At 51.4% G+C, this 27035-nt stretch overlaps 1 protein-coding gene across 10 annotated transcripts in view; it reads left to right on the forward strand.

Moving 5' to 3' along the window:
* The window catches only part of SHANK3 (SH3 and multiple ankyrin repeat domains 3), a 449651-nt gene that overhangs the window by 386721 nt on the left and 35895 nt on the right, over window positions 1–27035 (forward strand). For 8 of the 10 annotated variants that reach the window (XR_014012079.1, XR_014012080.1, XM_081209761.1 and 5 more), the window contains 5 exons: window positions 4134–4269; window positions 9579–9659; window positions 11427–11450; window positions 18543–18670; window positions 21135–21228. Coding sequence is in view for 8 of the 10 variants with exons in the window: in XM_081209761.1 (XP_081065887.1) it covers window positions 4134–4269; window positions 9579–9659; window positions 11427–11450; window positions 18543–18670; window positions 21135–21228 (463 nt within the window). In the remaining 2 variants the exon portion in view is untranslated. The remainder of the gene's footprint in view (window positions 1–4133; window positions 4270–9578; window positions 9660–11426; window positions 11451–18542; window positions 18671–21134; window positions 21229–27035) is intronic. The other 2 variants (XM_081209763.1, XM_081209764.1) reach the window with 2 other exon arrangements.

Consider the following 27035-nt stretch of genomic DNA (forward strand, 5'->3'; position numbering starts at 1 on the left):
ACATGCAGGACTCTTAATTCGACAAGAATCTACCGTATTTTTTGCTTCATAAGACACACTTTTTTCCTCCTGAAAAGTAAGGAGAAATGTCTGTGTGTCTTATGGAGTGAATGTGTGATCCCTGAAGCCGAATTGCCCAGGGGCAAAAAGCAGATCGTCCTTTTTTTTTTTTTTTTAGAAAGAGGGAAGGGGGTGTTGAAACAAAGCCGCTGAGCAGCTGATTGGCACGCGATCAGGAGGGAGATAAAGGACGCTAGCGATAAAGGAGGCTGCCTGGGAGGGGGGAGGTAAAAGCCCATGGATCCTCAGGATTTTTGCATTGGGTCACCCCAAATTCACCATCAGATCACATAGCATGTCCATGGCTACAGCCTGCACAAAAAACCCCCACGCATCCACTGTTTTGTGCGGCCACAATGGCACCAAAATGTGGTTACAAAGCACGGATCCACATGGATTCTCAGGATTTTTGCATTGGGCTACCCCAAACTCACCGTCAAATCACATGTCTGTGGCCACAGCCTGAACCACAAAAATCATACATCCACTGCTTCGTTCAGAATTTTTTTTTCTTGCTTTCCTCTTGTAAAAACTAGGTGCGTCTTATGGTCAGGTGCATCTTATGGAACGAAAAATGTGGTAATAACATTGGAAGAAGAAATTAGGTTTATTTAGCATGGTGGAACAAGATAAGCTTCCAAGCTGCCACTTTTGTGGGGGGTGGGATTCAGTTATATACCTGCAAATTTACGCTATGCAGTTAAACGTTGGCTTGGAGCTCTTTGCGCAACATGCTCACGTCCCTCAAAGGTGGGACTTTTTGCAATGAAGGGGAATTGCAGTGGGAAGTGCGAAAGAACTGCTGCTCAGCGCAGGGTCATCTGAATTACCTGCAAGCCACCAGAAGGAATGCCGTCTAGCCTCCCCGCAAACTTTGTGCAAGCAAATAATAAGGAACGCTGAAGAAAACGGGTTTCCTGGGTTGTGCTAGGTATTCGGTTAAGAGGCAGGTCAACAGCAAAGGACCCAAAGTTTAAAACAAGGAGGGGGGAGTGCCAAACTCCCAACTGAAGCTCCAGCCTTGCTAAGAGTATAAGAAGAGATTGGCCACTGGATCAGACCAAAGGGGGCCCATCTGGTCCGGCACTCTGTCCTCACAATGGTCCACCAGATTTTCTGCAGTGCGGGGGGGGGGGGTGGACTAGGTGATCCTTGGGTCCCTTCCAGCTCTTCAAGTCTGTGATTCTACTGCTTTATAAACAGTGTTCCAGATTATCATCCTGCCAGTGTTTCTCTTTTGAAACTTAGAATCCAGATGTGCATGAGCTCTTCACCTACCAAGCTGCTCCTGGATGAATTTAAATATGTTTGCTGTTTAGAATAATAGAATCGTAGAACTGTAGACAAAGGTCCGTATAGTTCAAGCTATGATTTCTCCAGTAGTGATGTGTGGAAGTGAGAGCTGGACCATAACGAAGGCTGATCGCCGAAGAATGGATGCTTTTGAATTCTGATGCTGAAGGAGACTCTTGAGAGTCCCATGGACTGCAAGAAGATCAAACCGATCCATTCTGAAGGAAATCAGCCCTGAGTGCTCACTGGAAGGACAGATCGTGAAGCTGAGGCTCCAAGACTTTGGCCACCTCCATGAGAAGAGAAGACTCCCTGGAAAAGACCCTGATGTTGGGAAAGATGGAGGGCACAAGGAGAAGGGGACGGCAGAGGACGAGATGGTTGGACAGCGTTCTCGAAGCTACAAACATGAGTTTGACCAAACTGTGGGAGGCAGTGGAAGACAGGAGTGCCTGGCGTGCTCTGGTCCAGGGGGTCACGAAGAGTCGGACACAACTAAACAACAACAGAACTGTAGAGATGGAAGGGGCATTGATCTAGTCCAACCCCTGCAATGCATGTATCTCAGCTAGAGTATCTGTGACAGTTGGCCATCCAATCTCTGCTTAAAAGCCTCCAAGGAAGTAGAGTCCACCACCTCCTAAGGGAGACCGTTCCACTGTCAAACGGCTCTTGCTACCAGAAAGTTCTTCCAGTTGTTCAGTTGGAATCTCCTTCCTTGTCACTTGAAGACATCTCTTAGAACCATTGAGCAGGGTTAGGCATCGGGACAGAGAAGTTTGGTTTTGTTTGAATTTTAATGTGAAACTGCCTAACTTGCATCTTTTGAACCAACACACAAGCACAGAGGAAGCAGCAATCCTTTGAAAATTGAATTTTGTGACGCGGTTCTCCAGTGTGCGAAAAACATGCATATACAGTGGTGCCCCGCAAGATGAATGCCTCGCAAGACGGAAAACTCGCTAGACGAAAGAGTTTTCCGTTTTGGAGGTGCTTTGCAAAACGAATCTCCTATGGGCTTGCTTCGCAAGATGACAATGTCTTGCGAGTTCCTGCTGGTTTTTTTCCCTTTCCCCCCTTTTTCTAAGCCGCTAAGCCGCTTATCAGCTGATCCGATCAGCAGATAAGCCGCTAAAAGCCGCTAATAGCGCTAATCCGTCAATGGGCTTGCTTCACAAGACGAAAAAACCGCTAGACGAAGAGAATCACAGAACGGATTCTTTTCGTCTTGCGAGGCACCACTGTACAGTGGTACCTCTGGTTGCAAACGGGATCCATTCCAGAGGACCGTTCGCAACCTGAAAAGAATGCAACCTGCGTCTGCTCATGCACAGGTCGCAATTCGCCGCCTCTGCGCATGCGTGAGCGGTGAAACCTGGAAGTAACCCTTTCCGGTACTTCTGGGTCTCCACGGGACGCAACCTGAAAATGCACAACCTGAAGCAAACGCAACACGAGGTATGACTGTATTAATGAAAACAACATACAAAGCGCATCATGTTAAGGAAAGCTGTGTACAAAAAAACTGCATGTTAGTCAAAATGGTGTACAAAAATGTGCATATTAGGAGAAATGTGCGCTGAAACACTGGCAGATTTTCATGAGGATTTCTTTATATAAATTGAGAGAGAGAAAGCACAAATCGCTGCAGATGGACAGCCACATTTAAGGTTGGGGAAATGAGAAACTGGGGGGGGGGGGAATGAGAGATTCCGCCATCCCTGTCTTTAGGCCTGAGGGTGTGGGACAAAAAAAGATTTTTTGGGAGGGGGTGTTGGAGCAGGGAAGAAACCTCCTGGGTTTGGATGGAGAAAGAAGTCTGAGCAGTCTGGCAGGGGGGGGGGGGCTGGTGCTGTATTTGGCCCTCACGCCCCCCCTCCCTGAGCACCTGCTTCCCGTCTGTTCCACCTGTGAACAGTTATTCCCCCAAATGAGCATAAGCTTCTCAAGGAAACAGCGGCTCCTGGAACATCTTTCTGCCTCAAGGAGTGGGGGGGGGGACTATTAATGGGATGAAAAGTGGTGCTTTGGCCTAAATATTGGCTTATTATTTTATTAAGTTTCCACTTCATAATATATATAAAAAAGCATCCATGTTACTCACATTATATTTTTGCTCGTATGAGCTGGTCAACTCCCTCCTTTAATATTTTATATATATATACTGTATGTGTGTGTGTGTGTGTGTATATATATATATATATATATATAATATATAAAAATAAATATTGGGTTATTTTGCCCCGTCTTTTTGTGTCTGCCAAACAGCCGTTATTCTCTTGTTAATTATGCTGCTTTAAATATGCATTTTATATTTGACTTCACTTAGCAATAGTTTTGGGGTTTTTTTAAAAAAATGTTTAAGATTTTTTGTTTGTTAACTTCGTTTCTGTTAAATATGTATTCTGGAGTTGGCCTCCTTCGTAATGTTTTATTTTGAAATCTTTTAAGAGAACATTTACCTTAGTTTTCCGTTAATTATGTTGCTTTGACTGTATACTCTATAGTTGCCTTTCTTCAGAAATTTTTGATTCTGGATTGTTTTAATATGCTGTAAACTGCTTTGACGTTTTGCTAAAAAATATAAAGCAGTATAGAAATGAAATGAATAATAATCCTGGCCACCTCCTCTCTCACCTTGCTGGACCTTTCATTTCCCAAGCGGCGGGCTGGACTGGATGACCTTTGGGGCTCCCTCCCGAGTCTACGAAACAGGCCTCCTGGCGGCCTCGCAGGGCAGCTTCCTCCTCCTCCTCACTGTTCCTTCCTTCCCTCCCCAGGTGAACGGTGTCAACGTGGTGAAGGTTGGGCACAAGCAAGTGGTGTCTCTGATCCGCCAGGGGGGAAACCACCTGGTGATGAAAGTTGTCTCTGTCAGCCGCAAGCCAGAGTCAGAGGACATTGTTCGGAAGAAAGGTGAGTGCAGAGCGCGTCCCCCCCCCCAAAAAAAACACCCCAGCCCTGGTCCTTCTCTGCCCCCTCTCCTCCTGGTCTCCTGCTTCTCCCCCTGGCACCCAGCCCAGCCTGGCTCTCGTGCCCCCTTCCTAGGACCTGGCTCTCATTCCATTCCCCCATCTTTGGGGTACCTCTGGGTGCCTTCAACTGCCCTCCTCGTACATCCCACCATCCAGCCGCCCTGGGGCCTGTCAGGAAAGCCGCCTCGGTGGCCCACATCATGTGGGGTGGCCCACACGTAGCTACCCATGCTTCCAAGGAGAGGCCCGAGGTGTCAAAAGGTGTGCTGGATGAAGCCCTACCAAGAGAGCAGAGAGAGACAGAAGGAGACTGCGTGCAATGCACAACCCTCGTGGAACGGACCGGCCGAGGGACAACGTGGCACAGGACTAGATCCGGAGAAGAAGAAGAAGAAGAGTTTGGATTTGATATCCCGCCTTTCACTCCCCTTATGGAGTCTCAAAGTGGCTCACAATCTCCTTCCTCCCCCACAACAAGCACTCTGTGAGGTGAGTGGGGCTGAGAGACTTCAGAGAAGTGTGACTGGCCCAAGGTCACCCAGCAGCTGCATGTGGAGGAGCGGAGACGCGAACCCGGTTCACCAGATTACGAGACTACCGCTCTTAACCACTACGCCACACTGGGGACCCCAGACCGCCTTCCCAAGATCCTGCAGAGGGGCTGCAAGGCCCAGGACCTCAGAGGGATCCGCTGCACCAGAAGCCGCTTGCTCCTGAGCAGGAAGGAGGCACACCGGCGTGGGTGGCCACTGGGCTCAGCCCAACTTGCCCACATCGCTGGAGAGTCAGAAGCCTCCCTGGGGCATCAGCGCTGGAGAGAAGAGTGCAGGATGATGCCCCAAGGCTGGCTGGGATGGAGCAGAGTGCCTGGGGGTGGATTTTAGCCTGTGGGAGATGCTGCGCTGAGGACAGTGCTGTGGCAGCTTCAGAGAGGAGCCGCCTCGACAGGACACCTCCAAGCTCCTCCTCTGGGGACGTTTTCGTTCAGAGCAAAGGCAAGGAAGAGGCGACGTGATCGGAGTTTGCAAGATCCAGAATGGCATGGAGAGCGTGGAAAGAGGCTTTGCTCTGCCTCTCCAAAGAGGAGCGTAAGACTCTTAAAGTCTAGGTCATGGGTTTGAGTGCCTTTGCTGGGCAAAGAATTCCTGTGTCTCAGGGGGTTGGACTAGATGACGCTCGCGGTCCCTTCCCGATGCTGCTGAATACCAATGGCTGGAAAACGCAGGAGGGGAGAGGCTTCCTCTTGCGCTCAGATCCTGCTCCCGGGCTTCCCTGGGGGGGGGGGCATCTGGTCAGCCAGGGTGCCGGACTCGATGGGCCAAGGGCCTAAAGCGGCAGGCTCTTCCGATATTCTAATTTGCAAAGCTTCCTAGCAGGGATAAATCGTACCTGCAGAGCTGACCTCTGGCAGGTGTGCAGACCAAGCACTTGACAGGGTCCGTCTCCAGGGACCTCCTGGCAAATCCCTGCCAGCCTAACATGGGCTTTGGGGGCTCCATGGGGTGCCCAAGGCTGTTGGGGGCAGACAAAAGAAAACCCTTCTTCGCACTGCGTTCCGTTAGACTTTGGAACTTCGAAGGAGGATTCCTGGGCCATAAGGCTTCCAAGGGCTGTTAGCCAAAGGGCCAGAGTTCAGTCTCCCCTGTGCCTGCAAATGCCACGTGGCTGGTCTGTTGTCACCTCTCGGACTTCATTTATTTTATTTAAAAAAATTATTAGTTTTTCAACATACCATTTTCAACAGTAATTACACATACTTTTACATCTTACACAATTTCTTTTGACTTCCATCCATCACATCTGAAAATTCTCCAATCTATTTAATTAATTTACATTTCTTATTTTCACTATTACATTTAAATCTCATAACTAATGTCTCTCTTCTTTGCAATATTTCATATGTTTCTCCTTACAAAACTTCTTGTAGCCCTACTAGCGTAATTTGTTGATTGCAGCTGCTCTTCAAATAATTCGTTTATTTCTTCCAATCTTCTGTAAGTCTCTGGTCCCGCAAGTTTCGAACCCTGACTGTCATTTTATCCAATTCTGCGTAGTCCATTAATTTTGTCTGCCATCTGATGGGCTTCATGAGTGGGTAGGAATTCAAACCCAGACCCCCATGCTGCCAGCCAGGCTCTCTGCCCAGCGGTGGAGCATATGCCCACACTGCCCAGGGCGGGCATGCTCCCAAGGGGGGCGGAACACAGAGCGTGCCCTCATAGGCACGGGATAGCCACTCGGGTGCATGGAGTGATGCGCGCACCCTGCAACCAGGGGCAGAGCGAGCCAGCGATGGTGGACACTTGGCGCACCGCACGCCCGCGACTCCCAAGCCTCTCCCAAGCTGTCAAGACGAAGGGGGAAAGGGCGAATACGACTGGCAAAGTGGGGCAGCTACCCCCCTTCCCCTGATGGCTAAGGGTAGGCTTGTCACCCCCCCTCAGCGAAGACACCCAGGGTGGTCCACCTCACCTCACCCCCCTGACTCTGCCCACCAGGCAGTGACCTTTGCTGTGGAGGACTCCTCATGGGAAGTGAAGTCTCTGGTTCTCATGGCCAGCCAGTGAGATTTTTTTTGATTTTTTTTTGAGGGGGACCCAGGCTTCCATCACAAGCAAAGGTCAACCTGGCAGCACTTTTGGAAGCTGCCTGCACATTGGCCCCTTGGGATGGTCCACAGGATTCAACCGCGATTAAAAAACAGGCCAATATTTGATCGATCAATATGGATGGGTGTGCCCACCATCCATAAAGCTGCCTCGTTGTTGTTGTTTAGTCATTTAGTCGTGTCCGACTCTTCGTGACCCCATGGACCAGAGCACGCCAGGCACTCCTGTCTTCCACTGCCTCCCGCAGTTTGGTCAAACTCATGCTGGTAGCTTCAAGAACACTGTCCCACCATCTCGTCCTCTGTCGTCCCCTTCTCCTTGTGCCCTCCATCTTTCCCAACATCAGGGTCTTTCCCAGGGAGTCTTCTCTTCTCATGAGGTGGCCAAAGTATTGGAGCCTCAGCTTCAGGATCTGTCCTTCCAGTGAGCGCTCAGGGCTGATTTCCTTCAGAATGGAGAGGTTTGATCTTCTTGCAGTCCATGGGACTCTCCAGAGTCTCCTCCAGCACCAGAATTCAAAAGCATCAATTCTTCGGCGATCAGCCTTCTTTATGGTCCAGCTTTCACTTCCATACATCACTACTGGGAAAACCATAGCTTTAGCTATATGGACCTTTGTCGGCAAGGTGATGTCTCTGCTTCTTAAGATGCTGTCTAGGTTTGTCAACGCTTTTCTCCCAAGAAGCAGGCGTCTGCCCCTCCTAAAAGTTGTGCCAGAGGCGTCGCCGCCCGAAATAGACGGATGAGGAGGATTGCTCAGTGTGCACACGCATTGGAGGTTTTTAAGCAGAAGGTTGGGGGGCCCTCTGTCGGGGATGAGATGCCTGCATTGCAGGGGGTTGGACTTGATGGCCCTTGGGGGTCCCTTCTGACTCTACCATTGGCTTTGTCAAGAAGCTAGCTCTGAGGAAGGACTGGGTGGGAAGCGAAGCTGTAGTTCTGGCATGAGTACCAGCCAGTCACATTTCATGCGCCTCCCATGCTTCATGTGAGCAGCACCTGCCGATTACAAGCTACCCTTTCTGGCTGAGGCCCCCACCACCACCTCTCCTTCCGGGTATGGGGTGGGGCAGTGGCTGCCTTTGCCCCCCCCCCACTCCCTAGTGCCACAGAAGCCTCGCCTGTGGCGAGTCAGGAGGGAGCTGGGAAAGCGAGGCAGCTTCCCTCCCACACAGCGGAGACAGAGCGAGGGGGAGGGTGGGCTCGGCTCCTATTTTTAGCCCCATGGGTCTGTGCTGTGGGGAAGGAGGAGACAGCTGTGGGGGGAGCTCCAGGGTCCCTCCGTGCCTGCTTTGGTGGCAGGGAGCCAGGCGGCTTGGAGAGCCAGCAGCGGGGAAAGGAAGGGAGGCAACTTGCCACCCAGAGCTGTAATTATCCTGCACACTGCCAGTGTGCGCGAGTGCGAGTCGTGGGGAAGACGGAGCCGTGCGGTGGGCATCGCGCTGCTGACTCTGCTCACTGCCTCCTGGGGGGTCTGCTCATTCCCCGGCTGGAGGGAGAGAGAGAGACATCTCTGAGCTTTCGGCACCTCCGGCAGACGTGGCGATCCGTCCCTGAGCACCCAGGTGGCCGGCACCCAGCAAAGCACCTGTCTCCTCCTGCCTTTTGGGCTGGGCACCGCGAAGACCTTCTCCGGCAGTGAAGACCCCTGGGCACCTCCTGCACGAGCCGGCTGGCACCCATCCCCTGGCAGGAGACAGCCCAATTGCTCGCCGCTTCAGCAAGGGCAGGATCGTGTGGCGGACGGAGGTCTTCCCGCCCCCCTCGACTCTCTGGCCTTGCCCCCCACCGCACCCCGACTGGGCCTGCAGCTTCCTCCCCGGCTCGCCTTGTGTGGGAATCGTGCTTCTTCTCTGCTCCCCCCCCCCCGCCCCTGTTTTGGGGGTCTCTGATGCAGGCGCCTCCGGCAGCAGCTCGGAGCTCCGGTTTCCATGGCGACGGGGAGCGTTGAAGCCCGCATTGTTACGGATCTCGGGGCGAGGGAGAGCGGAGCGACGAGCCAGCCTTTCCGCTCCTCCGCTCTGTCACAAACCCCATGGCAGATGGAGCCTCGCTCTGGCATCGCCGCCGCCGGACGGGCTGGCTAGGGAGAGCCGGGGACCAGCCCTGCCCTCTGCCGCTGCCGCCGCCGCCTCGGAGCGAGGTCTCCACGTGCCCAAGCCGCTTGGCAGCATTGCTACCGGGCAGAGGCCCCAAGGGCAGTGCCAGCCCCCAGAGTTAATGGAGAGCCGGGCCAGGCAGGGGAACAAGAGCCTGGCCATGAGAACGAGGACCTAGGACCAGCGATATCACCTTGGTGCCGTGCCCCCTTTGCCCATGGCCTCCCTGGCAGGGAGGGGTCCGCTGAGCGGCAGGATTGGGCAGACCATGCCCGGGAGCCCCCTGAGCTGAGGGTCCTGGCCAGAACGCTCTCTTGCCCCTGCCCCGATTGCCCTCCCTGCTCCCACCCCGGCCGGCCGCGGGACCATGAAGAAGTTTGCCTCCACTCGCAGCCTGAACAAGATCCTTCAGCAGTGCGACTCCTCCTCCTCCCGCGAGTACGAGGAGATCCAGGCCGTGGAGAAGAAGTGGCACCTGCACCTGGCAACGCCCAGGAAGCTGCTGGACCGCAAGTGCAAAATGCCCTCCCTCTTCCTTTCAGCCCCGCCGCCGCCCAAAAGGGCGCCCAGCACCACCCTGACGCTGCGATCCAAGTCTATGACCGCCGAGCTGGAGGAGCTGGGTGAGTCCTGGCAAGGGGGCGGGAGGCCGAGGGGGGTGGACCCAAAGGAGAGCATGCATGGCGGGCAGGGCGGAGGGTTGCTGCCCCCACTCCTCAGGTGTGCACCACCCCCCCAAGAGAGGTTCGGGGTGCCCTGGCCACACCCACCTGCCCTCTGCGCCAGCTCCGAGGCTGTTTCAAGGCCACTGCCCTCCCAAATATAACCCTGTGAGGTAGGTGAGACTGGGGGTGGAGCAAGGTCACGCACAGTGAGCTTCATGGCCAGGTAGGGGGGATTCGAACCTTGGCCCCCCCACGTCATTTAACCAGCACAAGAACCCTGCGAGGTGGGTTGGCCCAAGAGAGGCAGCCACTGGCCTCCAAAGTCACGCCCGGTGAGCTGAGAGTGGGTGGGTGGGATTTGAACCCAGGCCTCTCCCAGGTCCTGGCCCAACACTCTCCCAGCGTTTGCCCTCTCCCAACTCCCCTGGCATGGTACTTGTGGGGCCCAGCTTCCCGTCCTGGTTCTGCGTTGCTGTGCGCATTCCTGCCGCCAGCAACACGCTGCTGAGACTCCCTGTTTAACGCCAGACTGCTTCCAGCAGAACTTCCCTCTCCCTGCCCAGCTCTGGGCCTTTGCCCTCGTGATGCCCGGGCACAGCCATCCACCCTCCAAGCCTGTCGTCCTTTTGACTCATTCTCAGCCTTGCTCTCTCCGACCTTCCTTCCGCCCCGGACCTCAAGGTGGCATAGATTTGGGTGGGTGCCCAAGAGGTCTCTCATCTGGGCGTTGACCAGGCCTGGACCTGCTTAGCTGGGCTAACGGGGCTGTACCCCTGTGCCTGCTCCGCTAACTGCCCCCCCAACCCAACTCTGGATACAGGAACGCTTTGCTCTTTCTCTGAGCAGGGGTTTGGTGGAGTGCAAAAGTCGGTGCCCTATGGGGTTGGGAAGAGAACCATCGTTTCCTGTGCCCCTTTGCTTCCACCCCACTCCGGAGAAAAGTCTTGGCATCCCAGGGTGGGTCACTGTTCCCACCTTTGGGGTGGCATACTCTGTCTTTGCTCAGAGTGCTCCTTGGAAAATCGCCAGCTTCTTCGGCAATTCGGGGGGGGGGGGAGGCAGCTTCCTGGCCCGAAAGGGAGGAGATAATGGGAGGGGGCAGGTTGTGCCTGAATACTACACCCCCACCCCACCCCAATCCATGCACAGTCTCTTGCGCAGCAGATGTGGGGCTGGCCTGGGCGGCTCAGGGAACCCTGGATGTGCTGAAAGTCTGGGGAAACTGAGCCCCAAAGGGGGTCCATCCCTTCCTCCCCCCCCCACCAGCCTGTAAGGACATTCTCTGCTGAGGGGGGGGGCTATTTTCCAGTGCTTGGGCTCCAATCCACTCAGAACCCCTGTCCCTAGACTCTGTGTGGAAGGGGAAGGCAGTCAGCACATGCCCAGAGACCCCCTCCCTTTCCAAAGCTGAGCTTTGGCAGTAGAGGGGGTGACTCAAACTGAGCTGGCCTGCTGTCGGGGGGGGCGCAAATCCCCCAGTGCTGCTATTTGAGGCTGGGAAGGCATCCCCCCCCCCCCAAGGTGAGAGGGTGCATGACAGGGGGGGTGCTTGCATGGACGCCTTGCTGGGAAGCATCACAGACCATGACCCTTCCCTAGAGAACCATCTTGCCTTGGCAGAGAGGGCAGACAAGGGGGCGCAGCATGCCATGGGTGTGGGGGCAAGGGAGGGGAGTGCACCCTGCACACCATTGATGTCCTGTACTTTTGTTTCTTGATTCCAAGCCTCAATGCGGAGAAGGAAAGGGGGTGAGTTCAACTGCCCGTCTCCAAGGGCTCGTCCAAACCCCTTTTGATCCAAGCTGCCCCTCCCTCCCTCCCTCTCTCCCCAGCATGATGGGAAGGTGCACTGGGACCCCAGTCCATGCTAACAGTGGACCTCCCACTCACATGGGAGAGTGGACCTTTCGCTCTCCAAATCTGTTTCTGGTCTTTGCAATACACTGTTCCGTTTGTGGAAGGAGGGAGGTTTGGGAGAGGAAGGCTTCGTGGCAGCCTGGCAAACCACGTCCTAAGTTCACGTTGTTTGTTGGTTGGGAGGACGTCAGCGCAGCCCATGGAATGAGAGTCCATCCATTCAGCCACTGCAAAGTTTCCCCGGGGATTGTGAGGTCAGCTCCTTGAACAGTGTGTCCGTCTGGATTTCCGGATGTAGCGCTCTTGTTGAGCTCAGGAGCAACCCCGCCAGACGCCGCTTCAGGTTCAAAGAACGACGAGGGCTTAGGGTGTTTTGTTTGCTTGCATGAATGTGGCTGCGTCGTGCAAAGATCTGTGTGCACACCCACATACACACGCAAAACATATACCCAAACGACACACCCCATGTATAGGCTTCCTCCATTCCAGCAGAAAATAAACAGCGATGGTAATTAGTTAAAAACAGTAATCAACGCCATGCCTTCATTAGCATTGCAGAGGGATGGACAAGATGACCCCTAGGGATCCCTTGAGATCTGCAATCTATGGTAACTCAGGGCCATGGTGACCTCTCAGCAGCAGCCCTTGGCCTTTCAGGTTTTGCATGCTCTCCGAAAGCCAGGAAGGCGAGAGGAACCACTAAATTAATTGGGGACACCGTTTCCTCAGCCTCAGACCAGTTGCCTCAAGGCACCTGTTCCCCTTTCTTATAGCTTTTTAATGGCTGTTTCTATTGCCAGAGCTCTGTATCCACATGATAAAATGTAAAGTGCAATAAAAGAATTATATAAATAGATCAGCGCTACCTTATCGTGGCCTAAAACCACACCAGGAGGGAGTTCTGGTGTTTGTTCCTTTCCAGATTCCCAAACATAGATGGCTAGAAGTTGCTGATAGCCAAATGCAAATTCCACCAGCATTAAAATCGTCAAGAAAGTGTGAAACAGCAGCTCTTTCAACCACGCCAATTGCGAGCTTCAAGCTGGAGTCCTCAGGCATTCAGGAACTGGGTGGTTTCGCACACTTAATCCTCCTTGAGGATTTCCCATAATGAGCACCTGGTCGCTTCCTGTGAGTACAGGTTGCTGGACTAGCTGGCCACTGGCCTGATCCAGCAGGCTTTTTAGTAGAATCAAAGAATCACAGAACTGTAGCATTGGAAGGGAACCCAGTGGTCATCTAATCCAACCCTCTGCAGTGCAGGAATCACATCCAAAACATCCATGGACACATGGCCAGCCAAGCTCCAATGATGGAGAGTCCACCACCTTCCAAGAGAGACCATTTCACTGCCAAACATCTCTTGCCCTCAGAAAGTTCTTCCAGATGTTGATCTCTTTTCTTGTCACTTGAATCCACCGCTTCAGGTCCTGGAGCATCACAAAAAATAGCTTGCTCCATCTTCCATGTGAGAGCCCTTCAGAAGGGCTCACATCACCTCTCACATCACCTCTCAGTCTCCTCTTTTCCAGTCTCAACATCCCCAACTCCCTCAACTGCTTCTCATAAGGCTCAGTTTCAGGGCTCTTCAGCATCTTGGTCCCCATGACCCCGGGTTCAGACACTAAGGGCTTCTCCAAACTTCGCTTTTGTCCTGTTCTTTCCAGGCAAAGGTCCACAATTTATTAAGGCTCTGTGTCCGAGCGGTCTTTGCCCCGAGCTTTCTCCACAAAAACCCATTCTTTAAAGCTAAATCGGGGCAAACATCCGTTTGGGTTTTCTGTGGATTGACATTTGCTCCAACTGAGCTTTAAAGAGCGGGTTTTCACAGGGAACGCTCCAGAGAAATTAAAAGGGCACTGAGACATGGAGCTTTAAAGAGCAGAAAGCCAAGCCCAGAGCTCAGATGCGCATCGGCCATAAGCCGTGTTTTGGCATGGTGTTATGCACAAACACGTCCGTTGATGTGCTGAGGGATGTCCACCTTTATCCTGCCATCACACCCTGGTCTAGGCAGAGCATAGCAGGGGGTGCTCCCAAGGAATATTTGTACCCTATGCAAAGCATTGAAAATCAACTCCAATTCCACTTGCAATTAATGGCACAATAACAGGATTTTAGACACCATTAGGCAACAGTCTAGAACCACCCAGAGACAAGCAAGGCCGGCTAATATGCGACATAGGAGATTTTTCTCGCGTGCCCTTGTATTTACGGGATCTTCTCTCCTGGTATGCCCTGCAGAGGACCTTAAGGCCCGGGCCCTAAGGAAGTCAGATTATCCTCCACCAGGGCCAGGGCCTTCTCAGTGATGGCTCCGACCTGGTGGAATGCTCTGTCCCAGGAGACCAGGGCCCTGCAGGATTTAACCTCCTTCCGCTGGGCCTGTAAGACAGAGCTATTCCACCTGGCTTTCAACTTGAACTTAGCCTGATCTTTTATTCCCCTTCCTTCCCTCCCCCTCCCCCTTTTATGAAGACTACCCGCACTGGGATCCCACAGCTAATTCTCCCCTGGTCTCCTCGCTGGCCCAAATAGGACTCATTTAGCCAGCTAGCCCTGGTGATCATCTAATGTTTATTGGATGGATTTCCCCCCTAAATTGATTTTTGATTTTTTTGTTATTCACATTTTACACTGTATTTTATGCTGTTTTTTGTTGCATCAATCAAGTGTTTTAAATTTGTTGTTAGCAGCCCTGAGCCCAGTTTTCTGAACCGGGAAAGGTGGGGTATAAATAAATTATTATTATTATTATTATTATTATTATTATTATTATTATTATTATTATTAAAACAAGCTTGCCTGCTTGCATAGCTGTCCTCAAGCAATGAAGCAATGGGCTGTTCCTTTCTTTATGACTGCCGTGGTTCTAATGGTGAAAGCGACTCCCTGATCGCATAACGGTGGCTGGCAGGTGTGTTGCCATGTTCCTTGGCAGAAAAGGTGCCTCTTAGATTCAGACCCTGGGCAGCCCCTACCCCATCAGCAGCAGTGAGACTCGAAGGGGTAGGGGCTTCAGGCAGAGAAAGGATGCCCAATTTGGAGATGCAAGGCCAGCAGACGAATATGCCCAAACAAGCAGCAGCGAGATGTTTGCTGGCAGCTCCTGGCAGGAAGTGGTGGGTGTGCCATACGGTCTCATCCAGAGGGATGAAGGGGCCTGAGAGGAGGAGAGAGGAGGAGGGGAGGCTGTGATGAGAAACCATGGGGAAACCAGCCTTTTGCACCGGCCCAACCATTGGCTCAAGGGCGCAGGTGGCGCTGTCTCCGCTCCACAGAACAGACGCAGGTGGCGCTGTCTCCGCTCCACAGAACAGACGCAGGTGGCGCTGTCTCCGCTCCACAGTCGGAGACACACATGCTTCTGAACACCACTTGCAAGAAGCCAGAGGCGGGGAGAGTTGCTCTTCTGCTCAAATCCTGACTGCGGGTTTCTAATGATAGACGTGGGGCTCTATGTGGGGCTACCTTTGAAGGTGACCCGGAAACTGCAATTAATCCAGAATGCGGCAGCTAGACTGGTGACTGGGAGTGGCCGCCGGGACCACATAACACCGGTTCTGAGAGATCTGCATTGGCTCCCAGTACGTTTCTGAGCACAATTCAAATTGTTGGTGCTGACCTTTAAAGCCCTAAACGGCCTCAGCCCAGTATACCTGAAGGAGCGTCTCCACCCCCATCGTTCTGCCCGGACGCTGAGGTCCAGCGCCGAGGGCCTTCTGGCGGTTCCCTCATTGCGAGAAGTGAGGCTACAGGGAACCAGACAGAGGGCCTTCTTGGTGGTGGCACCCGCCCTGTGGAACGCCCTCCCATCAGATGTCAAAGAGATAAATAATTACCTGACATTCAGAAGACATCTTAAGGCAGCCCTGTTCAGGGAAGTTTTTAATATGTAACGCTGTACTGTTTTTAACACTGATTGGGAGCCGCCCAGAGTGGCTGCGGAAACTCAGCCAGATGGGCAGGGTATAAATAAATTATTATTATTATTATTATTATTATTATTATTATTATTATTATTATTATTATAGGCATCTAGTTGGCCACTGTGAGAACAGGATTCTGGCTCCAGTGCCCCCTTGGTTCTTATCTTCTTAAGACCTGTGTCCTTCATTTGTGTACAGCATGAGCCCTGAGATGTCAAGAAGAGTCACTTTGGCTTCCACTCTCCTGGTTTTCTTTTATTTATTTATTTGTTGAATTTATATACAATAGCCTTTATTGTCATTGTCCCATACAGAACAACGAAATTGAAAAAAATGTACACCAGACATTCAAAAACCAACAAGCCTGTTGTCCCAGTCTGGTTAACCCCCTAGAAACTCTGATATACAATATACTCCCATAGAGGAGGGATGCGGGTGGCGCTGTGGGTTAAACCACACAGCCTAGGACTTGCCGATCAGAAGGTCGGCGGTTTGAATCCCCGTGATGGGGTGAGCTCCCGTTGCTCGGTCCCTGCTCCTGCCAATCTAGCAGTTCGAAAGCATGTCAAAGTGCAAGTAGATCAATAGGTACCACTCCGGCAGGAAGGTAAACGGTGTTTCCGTGCGCTGCTCTGGTTCGCCAGAAGCGGCTTAGTCATGCTGGCCACATGACCCGGAAGCTGCAAGCCAGCTCCCTCGGCCAATAAAGTGAGATGAGCGCTGCAACCCCAGAGTCAATCACAACTGGCCCTAATGGTCAGGGGTCCCTTTACCTTTACCTTTAACCATTGGCTCGGCTTTCTAAAAGAAAACTGCAGCAAGTCTCCAGCACAGACATGGCTGGCAGCAGCAACCGAGTCCGGAACAACCCACGACGGTCACTCACTCCACTTAAGAGGAACGCCACAGGTTCCCCATAGCCTGAGAGTGCCCTACTAGGCGTCAGTGTTGGCTATTTGCAGATTAGTTACATCAGTTACATAGGTCCACACTTCTCAAGTGGTCAAAAGTGCCTCCACCCGAAACGACCATAAACTGTAGTTTTCATCTGTCAGCTGTGGGAACGTCAGAGCTTTCTCGGCTTCTGAAACCCGGTCAACCATTCTGGAACTCTTCCAGACCCACAGAACCAGACCAACAGGAGAAGGAGTTTTCAAACCTTTCTCAAAGTCCAAAAATGTGCAGTCACCCACTCAGCAGCTGGGCCCATAACCAAAGATGTTGGCTATCTGCAGATTAGTTGCGCTGCAGAAGGCGTGCTGGGGAGACCACACATTACAAGGAATGCAAAAGTAACTTTCGCTAGGTTTTAATAACAAAAACAGAAACTCCTTTTACAACATATCAATAAGCATGACCCAACCCATCCACCAGGGTGCTGAGAGAGCTAGGTGCGGCTCTTTATATACTATACCCAGGGACGCAGGTGGTGATGTGGGTTAAAACAGAGAGCCTAGGGTTTGCCGATCAGAAGGTCGGCGGTTTGAATCCCTGCGACAGGGTGAGCTCCCGTTGCTCAGTCCCTGCTCCTGCCAACCTAGCAGTTCAAAAGCACATCAAAGTGCAAGTAAACAAATAGGTACCGCTCCGGCGGGAAGGTAAACGGTGTTTCCGTGCGCTGCTCTGGTTCGGCAGAAGCGGCTTAGTCCTGCTGGCCACATGACCCAGAAGCTGTAAGCCGGCTCCCTCGGCCAATAAAGCGAGATGAGCGCCGCAACCCCAGAGTCGGTCACAACTGGACCTAATGGTCAGGGGTCCCTTTACCTTTACCTTTAACAGCTTAATTAACATAACTTAACAGCACCTGTTATACTGCTTCACAGCTGTAAAACTAGCTCACGTTATTTGCTCTGGCCCTTAAGGACATACACATCTTGTGGAACAATAATGAAACCTAAAATTTAAAGAAAACGTTCAACAGTCGGTTGTCGCTTAGAGAAGCAGCTTAGGGAGACTGTGATTTAGACTGCTGGTTTTCCCTCTGTAGAGTTCCAGGTGCCCTGCAGGGGGAAAGCTGCTTGGAAAACTTCGGAGCGGAAGGGCGTCGCGTAGGGCAGAGGTTCAAGCAACCTCCAGGTGTTGGGGAACTGCAACTTCAACCAGCTGTGCTGGCCGGGACTGATGGGGAGTTGTAGTCCCCCCCCCCCAAAAAACCCCACACCTGTGCATTTGGAGGGCACCAGGTTGGCGGACGCCGCTCTAAAACCAGAGGCAGCCAGCTTTTGGGGAGGGCTGCGCTGATGGAGAAGGCGGCTTCTGTCTGAAGGAGAGCAAAAGGCAGTCCTTTTTCATGCAGCGCGTAGTTATTAAACCGTGGAACTCCCTGCCACTGGAGGCAGGTAAAGGTAAAGGGAACCCTGACCATTAGGTCCAGTCGTGACTGACTCTGGGGTTGCGGCACTCATCTCGCTTTATTGGCCGAGGGAGCCGGCGTTTGTCCGCAGACAGCTTTCGAGTCACATGGCCAGCATGACTAAGCCGCTTCTGGAGAACCAGAGAAGCACAGAAATGCCGTTTACCTTCCTGCCAGAGCAGTACCTATTTATCTACTTGCACTGGGTGCTGTCAAACTGCTAGGTTGGCAGGAGCAGGGACCGAGCAACGGGAGCTCACCCCGTTGCGGGGATTCGAACCGCCAACCTTTTGATCGGCAAGTCCTAGGCTCTGTTTGATCTTCTTGCAGTCCATGGGACTCTCAAGAGTCTCCTCCAGCACCAGAATTCAAAAGCATCCATTCTTCGGTGATCAGCCTTCTTTATGGTCCAGCTCTCACTTCCATGGAACAAGTGCATAGGCGATCTCGTAGACCCAATTGTGGCCCTTTGGGTGCTGATCCTTTCAAGGAGCTGTGGGGTTCTTGTGGTGGTGGGGGCGCTTTTCTCCTACAAGGCGAAGGGAGCGAGGCCTCGCCTGCCACCCAGAAGGCCGCAGGGCTCCCTTGCTGGCATGCAAGCGCACCCTCCCCCTGGCAGCACACCCAACCCGTCTCTGTGTCCAGTTCCTGCTTTCAGAGGCCGAGCCTGGCTCACGGGGATGCCGTGTCTTGACTTTGCAGAGAAGCTGGACGAGATCTTGGCAGCCGCCGAGCCCTCGCTGAGAGCGGACATCGTGGAGGCAGATTCCAGGGCAGCCACTGTGAAGCAGAGACCCACCAGCAGAAGGATCACCCCTGCGGAGATCAGTGTGAGAGATACGGGAGCACAGTGGGCAGGGGGGCAGGGCAGGGGGTGCGGCAAGGAAAGCCGCAAACTGGGAAGGATTCCAGGGGTTGCGGGCAGTGGCGTAGCGTGGGTTGTCAGCACCCGGGGCAAGGCAAGTAATTTGCGCCCCCTCTGCCCTAGGGGCAGAGAGCTGCGAGTGCGAGCGCGCCCCCCCTAGATGTTGCGCCCGGTGCGGCCAGCCCCCCCTGCACCCCCCACGCTACGCCACTGGTTGCGGGGGAGCAGCCTTTTGGGGACAGGAAGCCAGAGAAAGCTAAGGATATGGCCCAACTCATTGGAATGCTTTGCCCTGGTTGACAAGTAAGGAATGGGGGGGGGGTCTATTTATTTCATGAAATTTATACACCAAACAGCCACCCCTCAAAGAGGTTTACAAAAAGATAAGTCAAGAAAATCAAGGTGGGGAATTGCAACATACTGAAAATTAAAATACAGCGATACCTCTGGTTGCAAACGGGATCTGTTCCGGAGGCCCTTTCGCAACATGAAAGGAACGCAACCCACAGCAGCGTGTCTGCGCACGAGCGGGTTGCTATTCACCGCTTCTGCGCATGTGCGTGATGTCACTTTGTGCATCTGCACATGCACGAGCGGCGAAACCCGGAAGTAACCCTTTCTGGTACTTCTGAGTCACCGCGGGACGTATCCTGAAAGGATGTAACATGAAGCAAACGTAACATGAGATATGAGTGTACTAAAACAAGTTAGAATTCACATCGACTTCCTAAGCTTCTGTGCTGTCTAAACAAGAATGTTGGGTTTTTTTTAAGCAGGAACCAAAAAGAGTACAGTGAAGGCTCCTGTTTTATATCAATAGGCAGGGAGTTCCAAAGGTGCTGCCACACTAAACTATCAAGTGCTTAGAAACATGGAATGGGTGTTATGGGGCACCTGCAGTACAGTGGTACCTTGGTTCTCAAACTTAATCCGTTCCAGAAGTCCGTTCCAAAACCAAAGCGTTCCAAAACCAAGGCACACTTTCCCATAGAAAGTAATGTAAAATGGATTAATCTGTTCCAGACTTTTAAAAACAACCCCAAAACCAGCAATTTAACGTGAATTTTACTATCTAACGAGACCATGGATCCGTAAAATGAAAGCAATAAACATTGTACTGCAGTCACACAATCAATAAATCAGTAGCGAAATACGAAATCAAACCTTTATTAGGCATTATGCAAATAAATAATAATAGGCATTATAAATCAGTAGCTGAATTGGGTTCCACACAGTCACAAAAACAAAACAAAAAAGAGCCACAAGAATGCAAAATAAATAGCAAAAACAGACAGACCTCAGCGTAACACTCAAAAAGGAAGTGTGGCACTCAAATCGGAAGCGTAACACTCAAAACGGAGGATGTTCGCCTTCTGAAAACAGTTCACAAACCGGAACACTTACTTCCGGGTTTGCAGTGTTTCGGTTCCAAGTTGTTTGAGTACCAAGGCGTTTGAGAACCAAGGTACCACTGTAGTGCCGATTCTGCCAACTGAAGCTTTCAAGGTGGTCTTGACAACGTAGATTCAGATAGGGAGCCGTGTTGGTCTGACACAGTCAAAATAAATAAAAAAATTGTCCAGTAGCACTTTAGAGACCATTTAAGTTTGTTCTGGGTATAAGCTTTCGTCTGCAAGCTTTCTATCCCATGCTTTTTCCTGTAGGACTAACTGCAGTCATTAACAGTTGTCAACAGCTTTACCATACCCATTGAGTCAATCACCCATCTCCTACCCTCCACTCCACCCCACCCTCCCACTATATATAAGGGTCTGGTGACTTCTGTTCCAGTGTATCAGAAGATGTGTGCATGCACTCAAAAGCTTATACCCAGAACATACTTAGTTGGTCTCCAAGGTTCTACTGGACAATTTTTTTTATTTCTTTTGACAGTGTAGGCGATGCATCCATTTTTAAAATAGTAAAAGCACTTGTCAAGGTGGAGAGCAGCCTCCCTTCAAAGCCTCGCTGTTCTTTCTCCAGAGCTGGCGGAAACCAAAGTCCCAGGGATTGTGGAATTGTAGAATTGGGAAGCAGCCAGACAGGGCATCTAGCCCAGCCGCCGGCAATGCCAGAATCCCAGCTCACGAATGCCTGAGCATAGCTGTCAACTTTCAGATTTGAAAATAAGGGAACAGCAGCCTCGAAAATAAGGGATCAGCAGCCTCACCTGTCCCGGGGACAGTCTATGGGATATCTAACAATCTGGGATAGCGGCGGGAAACGGCACTGGAATAAGGAATTTCCCGCAAAAAAAGGTTAGGTTGACAGCTACGTGCCTGAGACCTGGCCATCGAACTGCCAGGCATTCTTGAGCTGGGATTCCTGCATCTCATGGGGGGTGATGACCTCTTAGGGTTCCTTCCACCTCCACAAAACTATGATGGCCAGGCAGAAGAATGACCCTTGTCCCCCTCTCTTTTTTCCAGTCTCTCTTTGAGCGGCAGGGGATGGCGGCCCACACTGGTCCAGAGAAACCCCACATTTCCCTGCGCAAAGGAATTCCGCGGACAAAATCTGTAGGTAGGTGTGATGTTTCTACCCCAGACCACGACCCCAGGCTTCTCCCTCGGATGCCAGGACCGTTGAGCCACAGCTTCCAGGGGCGCAGAGACTCCTGTCTGGCATTCACAAAACAAATGAAATATTGTGGAAATCCCTGAAACGAGAAGTAACCGACTAGAAATATTATCTTATAGAATTAAACTAAATAACAAAAATCAAAAAGTTTAAGGAAAAAATTAGAAAAACCTAGAATTGAGCCAAGCCTTAAGGGGATGCTGGCTACAAACCTCGTTTCACTGAACTATTCAATTTCCTCAGAAGGAAATAGAGAAATCATAAACCTTAAATGACCAAATTCAAAGAAAGGGGGTAAAACTCCAAAAAAGTCTGAAGTATTATAATCCTAGCTCGACCTAGGTGAAGCAAAGTGCAGTAATAAAGGAATGAGGACTCAAAGGTACAGTTTCTAAAACTGAGTTTACAAAAAAGGTTTGAAAACCTAAATGTCAAGTTTTAGACACAGCCCAGCTTGAAGAAAGCCAAGCAGTAGTAATAAGGAGTTGAGGACTCGGCTGTGAAAACTCTAGTATTGCCTTTACAAAAGGGTTTAAAAGACCTAAATAGCACAAATCCAAAGAAAGGAATACCAGATAAGCTGTTTTAGATTTTAAACAAACTCAGGAACAGGGCTGAAATGCTCCCATGGTCTAGATGTTACTGCTGATGTTAAAGATTACTAGTCGATTACTTCTCATTTCAGGGATTTTCACAGTATTTCATTTGTTTTGTGTAATTTCTCGGTTCCGCAACTGTCTTTTTTCTACTGACTCCTCTCTGGCACTCGGCTGCCCTGCCTCTCAGCTTCTCTTTTAAAAACCAGCATCTTTTTTCCGCCTGCGTCTGAGGAAAGATAGGAATATCAGCTATTAGGGAGGCCTTCTCTATCTCCCCTGCTTTGCCTCCCTGTCTTTAAAGAACTGCTGGCCCTTTTAAAATTCCAGAAAAGAAACCGTGGTTCATGCACCCGCCATTGTGCTGCCTCTGCGCACTCTTATCTCAGAGGAGGAGCTGCCCCTTGGGATGTGTATCTCGTGTTTGTCATCTGTGCTCCCCGAATGCGCAGCCCTCGGATTCCAACAAGAGCAGGGTAGACAGATGAATACTTTGGCATCTTGGTGGTTTTTTAACGGAGTTGTCCACTCAAAAATCTGCGTGTGCAGAAGGGATGTGTGACTCAGTGGTGGAGCGCATGGTTTGCATGCAAAATGCCACAGGTTTGATCTTCGGCAGGTGGGGCAGGGACAGGCCCCTGTCTAAAACCCCGGAGAGCTGCTGCCAACCCGTGCGGACAGAGCTGGGCTAGATGGGCCAATGGGTTGACTCGGTACAGGGCAGCTTCTCTAGGGTGCTTTTGTGTTTGTGTCCCAGAGGGCAGCTTGCAGCCCCTTTGCTCCCCTCTGGTCTTTGGGGCTCAGTGCAGTGCAGCCAACGTCCAGCTCTACGATTATGTGGTTCTACGATTTGCTGTCGCGACGGTTCTGTATTTTGCCATCGTCAAAAATGTCTCCCTTGCCGTTGCTGTGTGTTAGACCTGTGGGGCCGCAATACGATAAGGGGGACAGAGATGCTGTCAGTCAAGGTAGACATAGCTGATCCAATGAACAAAGGCCTGACCTGGTCTGAGGCAGCTTGTGTCCTGTCGGCTCCCATTGCCACTGCCTCCACACTCATTGGTCCATGTGGGAATTTGGCTCTGCTGGTGCTTTTGCGTCTCTCCACCCTCCCTGCCAGGACGCGGGTGGCACTGTCGGTTAAACCACAGAGCCTAGGACTTGCCAATCAGAAGGTCGGCGGTTCGAATCCCTGTGATGGGGTGAGCTCCCATTGCTTGGTCCCTGCTCCTGCCAACCTAGCAGTTCGAAAGCACATCCAAGTGCAAGTAGATAAATAGGTACGGCTCCGGCGGGAAGGTGAACGGCATTTCCGTGTGCTGCTCTGGTTCTCCAGAAGCGGCTTAGTCATGCTGGCCACATGACCCAGAAGCTGTATGCCGGCTCCCTCGGCCAGTAAAGCAAGATGAGCGCTGCAACCCCAGAGTCAGCCACGACTGGACCTAATGGTCAGGAGTCCCTTTACCTTTACCTTTACTCTCCCTGCCTCGTGGACATACAATGAAACTGAATGTTGCAGGATTCAAGACAGGCAAAAGAAAGTCCTTTTTTTAAAAAAATGCTTTTTATTGGTTTTTCCTTTAATAGTAAAGGTAAAGGGACCCCTGACCACTAGGTCCAGTCATGGCCGACTCTGGGGTTGCGGCGCTCATCTCACTTTATTGGCCGAGGGAGCCGGCGTACAGCTTCCGGGTCATGTGGCCAGCAGGACTAAGCCGCTTCTGGCCACCTCATCCTACCTTCTCCTCCTCCCAGGAAGCAGCTGTGACTCATCGACAGGGACGTCTGATGGGGCACCTCTGCCCTCCCATGCCATCCACTGCTGACCAGAACCACTACAAGCAGCCCACAGATGTGGCAGATGGTGCCCTGTGGGGTTAGGATGCAGGGAGAGCTCAAGGGACAACCTGGCCCATCTAGGATGTGGCTGAGATGTTTGTACCTTGGAGACTATCGGGACGCAGGTGACGCTGTGGTCTAAACCACAGAGCCTAGGACTTGCCGATTGGAAAGTTGGCAGTTCGAATCCCCGCAACGGGGTGAGCTCCCGTTGATCTGTCCCTGCTCCTGCCAACCTAGCAGTTCGAAAGCACACCAGTGCAAGTAGATAAATAGGTACTGCGGCGGTGGGAAGGTAAACAGTGTTTCCATGTGCTCTGGCACTCATCACAGTGTCCTGTTGCGCCAGAAGCAGTTTAGTCCTGCCGGCCACATGACCCAGAAAGCTGTCTGTGGACAAACGCCGTCTCCCTTGGCCTGAAAGCCAGATGAGTGCCGCAACCCCATAGTCGCCTTGACTGGACTTAACCGTCCAGGGGTCCTTTACCTTTACCTTCTTTTTTTTTTTTACCTTGGAGACCTCAGCAGGTGGAAGAACCTTTTGAGGAAGCTTCATCCCCCTGACAAGGAGCCAGCTGGGAGCCAAACCACTCGCCATCCTTCTGGTGTAATAAGAGACTTGGCATGTGGCAGCCGCTCTGTGTGACTGTCGAGGCAAATCTTTTCCTGGCTTTTGTAGTGGACAGCTCTATGCTTTGGTCTGTGGCCTGATGGAGCATATGCACGGCAAGGGTGTCCCTGCCCAGTCAGTCCTTTGGAAGCCAGGTTTGATTCACTGGCCACAAAACTAGCCCTGCTCACTCACGCGGCTCAGAAGCCTTTGTCTTAGCAGAAATGAAATGGTCTCTTCGGAACGCCTTGGGCAGGAGGGAAACAGTGCCAGCTTAAAGGACCTCTGGCCTTATAACCAGGGCTCAAATGAGAGGTTGTTTTGGGTGTGCAATTGGAGTGCAATTATAAGAACAAAGGGAGAGTTGCTAGACTCAAGTTGGTGGCCTCCTGTGGGAGGGAGTTCCACAGTTTAACTAAGTGCTGCATGGGAAAAAAAATTCTGTTCTGAATCTTCCTACAATCCGTTTCAAAATATATAGAAGAAGCTGGTTTGCCCTGAGTTCATTGTGCTGCAGAATTGAAGCTATCGCTGATTCGAACAGCAAACATTGCAGAGGAAGAGTATGAGCAGCCCTGCCTGCAGCTGGCAGGAGAAGAGAACAAACGGATGACTCCCAGATGGATGTGAAATATTTCAAGAGTTCTGGAGGAATGCTGGGATGCTCTCTTTCCACAGCCCCAAATAATTCAGTGTCCTGTAAAGAGAAGCAATCTGTGTAGTCCTGCCAAATCAATTCAGTGACCTGCTGGATCAGCTTTCACCAACCTGGTGCCCTCCAGATGTTTCAGGCTCCAGATGTCCCATCAGCTCGCACAGCAAGCCTGAGATTTGTAAGATGGATGCACTTGTAGGCCACAGCTGAGAGTCCCAAGGGCCAGAGTTTCTGGCAGCGGCTGATGGGAGCTGTGTCCAGCAACATCTGGATGGGACCAGGTTAATCATAGACTCACTGTAGAGTTGGAAGGGATCTCCAGGGGTCATCTCCCTGTATGCTCCATGGAGGACCTTAAGGTCCATAAATAGCAACACCCTAGAGGTCCCTAAGGAAGTCAGATTAGCCTCAACCAGGGCCAGGGCCTTCTCAGCACTGGCTCCAGCCTGGTGGAACGCTCTGCCTCATGAGACCAGGGAACTGCAGGATCTGATTTCTTTCCACAGGGCCTGTAAGACAGAGTTGTTCCATCTGGCCTTCGGCTTGGAATCAACTTGATCCCCTTACCCTCTTCCTTTTTCCTTTCTCCTTCTGTGATGGAACTCCTATTTGGGGACTTCCCTGGCTTTTTTCTGGCCCGTGTAGGACCAGTCTGGATAGTTAGCCTTGGTGAAGACTTGACGTTTTCATCCCCCAAAAAGTTTTTGATTGGAGTTTCCATTGAAATGAGGTTGTATTTTAATGTTTTAATGTTGTATTTTAGTCTTGTTTTTAAGTTGTATTTCAACCAATTTGTTTTTATATCGGGTGTTAGCCGCCCTGAGCTCAGTCTTGACTGGGGAGGGTGGGGTATAAATAAAATATATTATTATTATTATTATTATTATTATTATTATTATTATTATTATTATTATTAATTTAGCCCAGTGCCTTGCAATGCAGGAATCTCAGCTAAAGCATCCATGACAGTCCAACCTCTGCTTAAAAACCTCCAAGGAAGGGGAGTCCACAACCTCCTGAATAGCTCTTACTTTCAGAAAATTAACATACCCAGCTCCTTCAACCATTCCTCATCAGGCTTAGTTTCCACACCCTCGATCATCTTCGTTGCCCTCCTCTGCACATCTTCCAGCTTGTCAACATCCTTCACAAATTGTGTTGTGCAGAACTGGACACAGGATTCCAGGCATGCTCTGATCAAGGCAGAATAAAGTGGTACTATTACTTCCCTTGATCTGGGCACCACACTTCTCTTGATGCAGCCTAGAATAGCATTCAGCTTTTTCTACTGCTGGTTGCCTCTCACTGGTCTGGAGCATCCTTGAAGTTAAGGGCCTTGAGAAGCAAATGCCATCAGATAGTTGGAGAACCCCAAATGGTAATTGGTGGCATTCAGGAGACCCGAGGGATTCTCTGCTCTATCCCCATCCCGCCAGAACTGTGGCTACAGCGCTGCTCCCATTGAGAAAGCGAGGAAGGGCCACCTCATGATGCGAGACATTTCTGGGCTCCTGGAAATGTTCTGGAGGCGCTGATGAATAAATGGCTGTGAGTCACAGCCCAGCATCTCCCGAACTGTTCCTCCTCGGCGTGACGCTGAGGCACACGAATGGGGAAGCAGAGATCCAAGATTGGCTTTCCATAGTGGAACCCTTCCAGGTAGACCCAGAATTAGAATTTTAAAAGGCAATGATTGGCATTATTCTTTTTAAAGGAAGTGGATTCAGAGCAGGCTGCAGCAGGATCTGAGGAGGAGGGCAAAGGAGGAGGGCAGTCATCGGGCTCTGATGTTTTTATGCCAGGCTGATGAGCCAAAAGCAAATTACCTGCATCTGAAGAAGGGAGCAGTTGCCACAATAGATGTTGGGCCTGAAGGGGCTCTTTTGCGTTGGCTGTTGCAGACTGTTGTAGCTGCTCTTTTAGAATTAAGTCCCATTTCATATCCTAGAATTGTAGAGTTGGAGGGACCCCGAGGGTCTTCTAGTGCAACCCCCTGCAATACAGGGATTTCAGCTAAAGCATCCATGACAGACGTCCATTCAGCCTCTGC

This window comes from Podarcis bocagei (genome assembly GCF_964188305.1).
Source record: "Podarcis bocagei genome assembly, chromosome: 10".
Taxonomy (NCBI): Eukaryota; Metazoa; Chordata; class Lepidosauria; order Squamata; family Lacertidae; genus Podarcis; species Podarcis bocagei.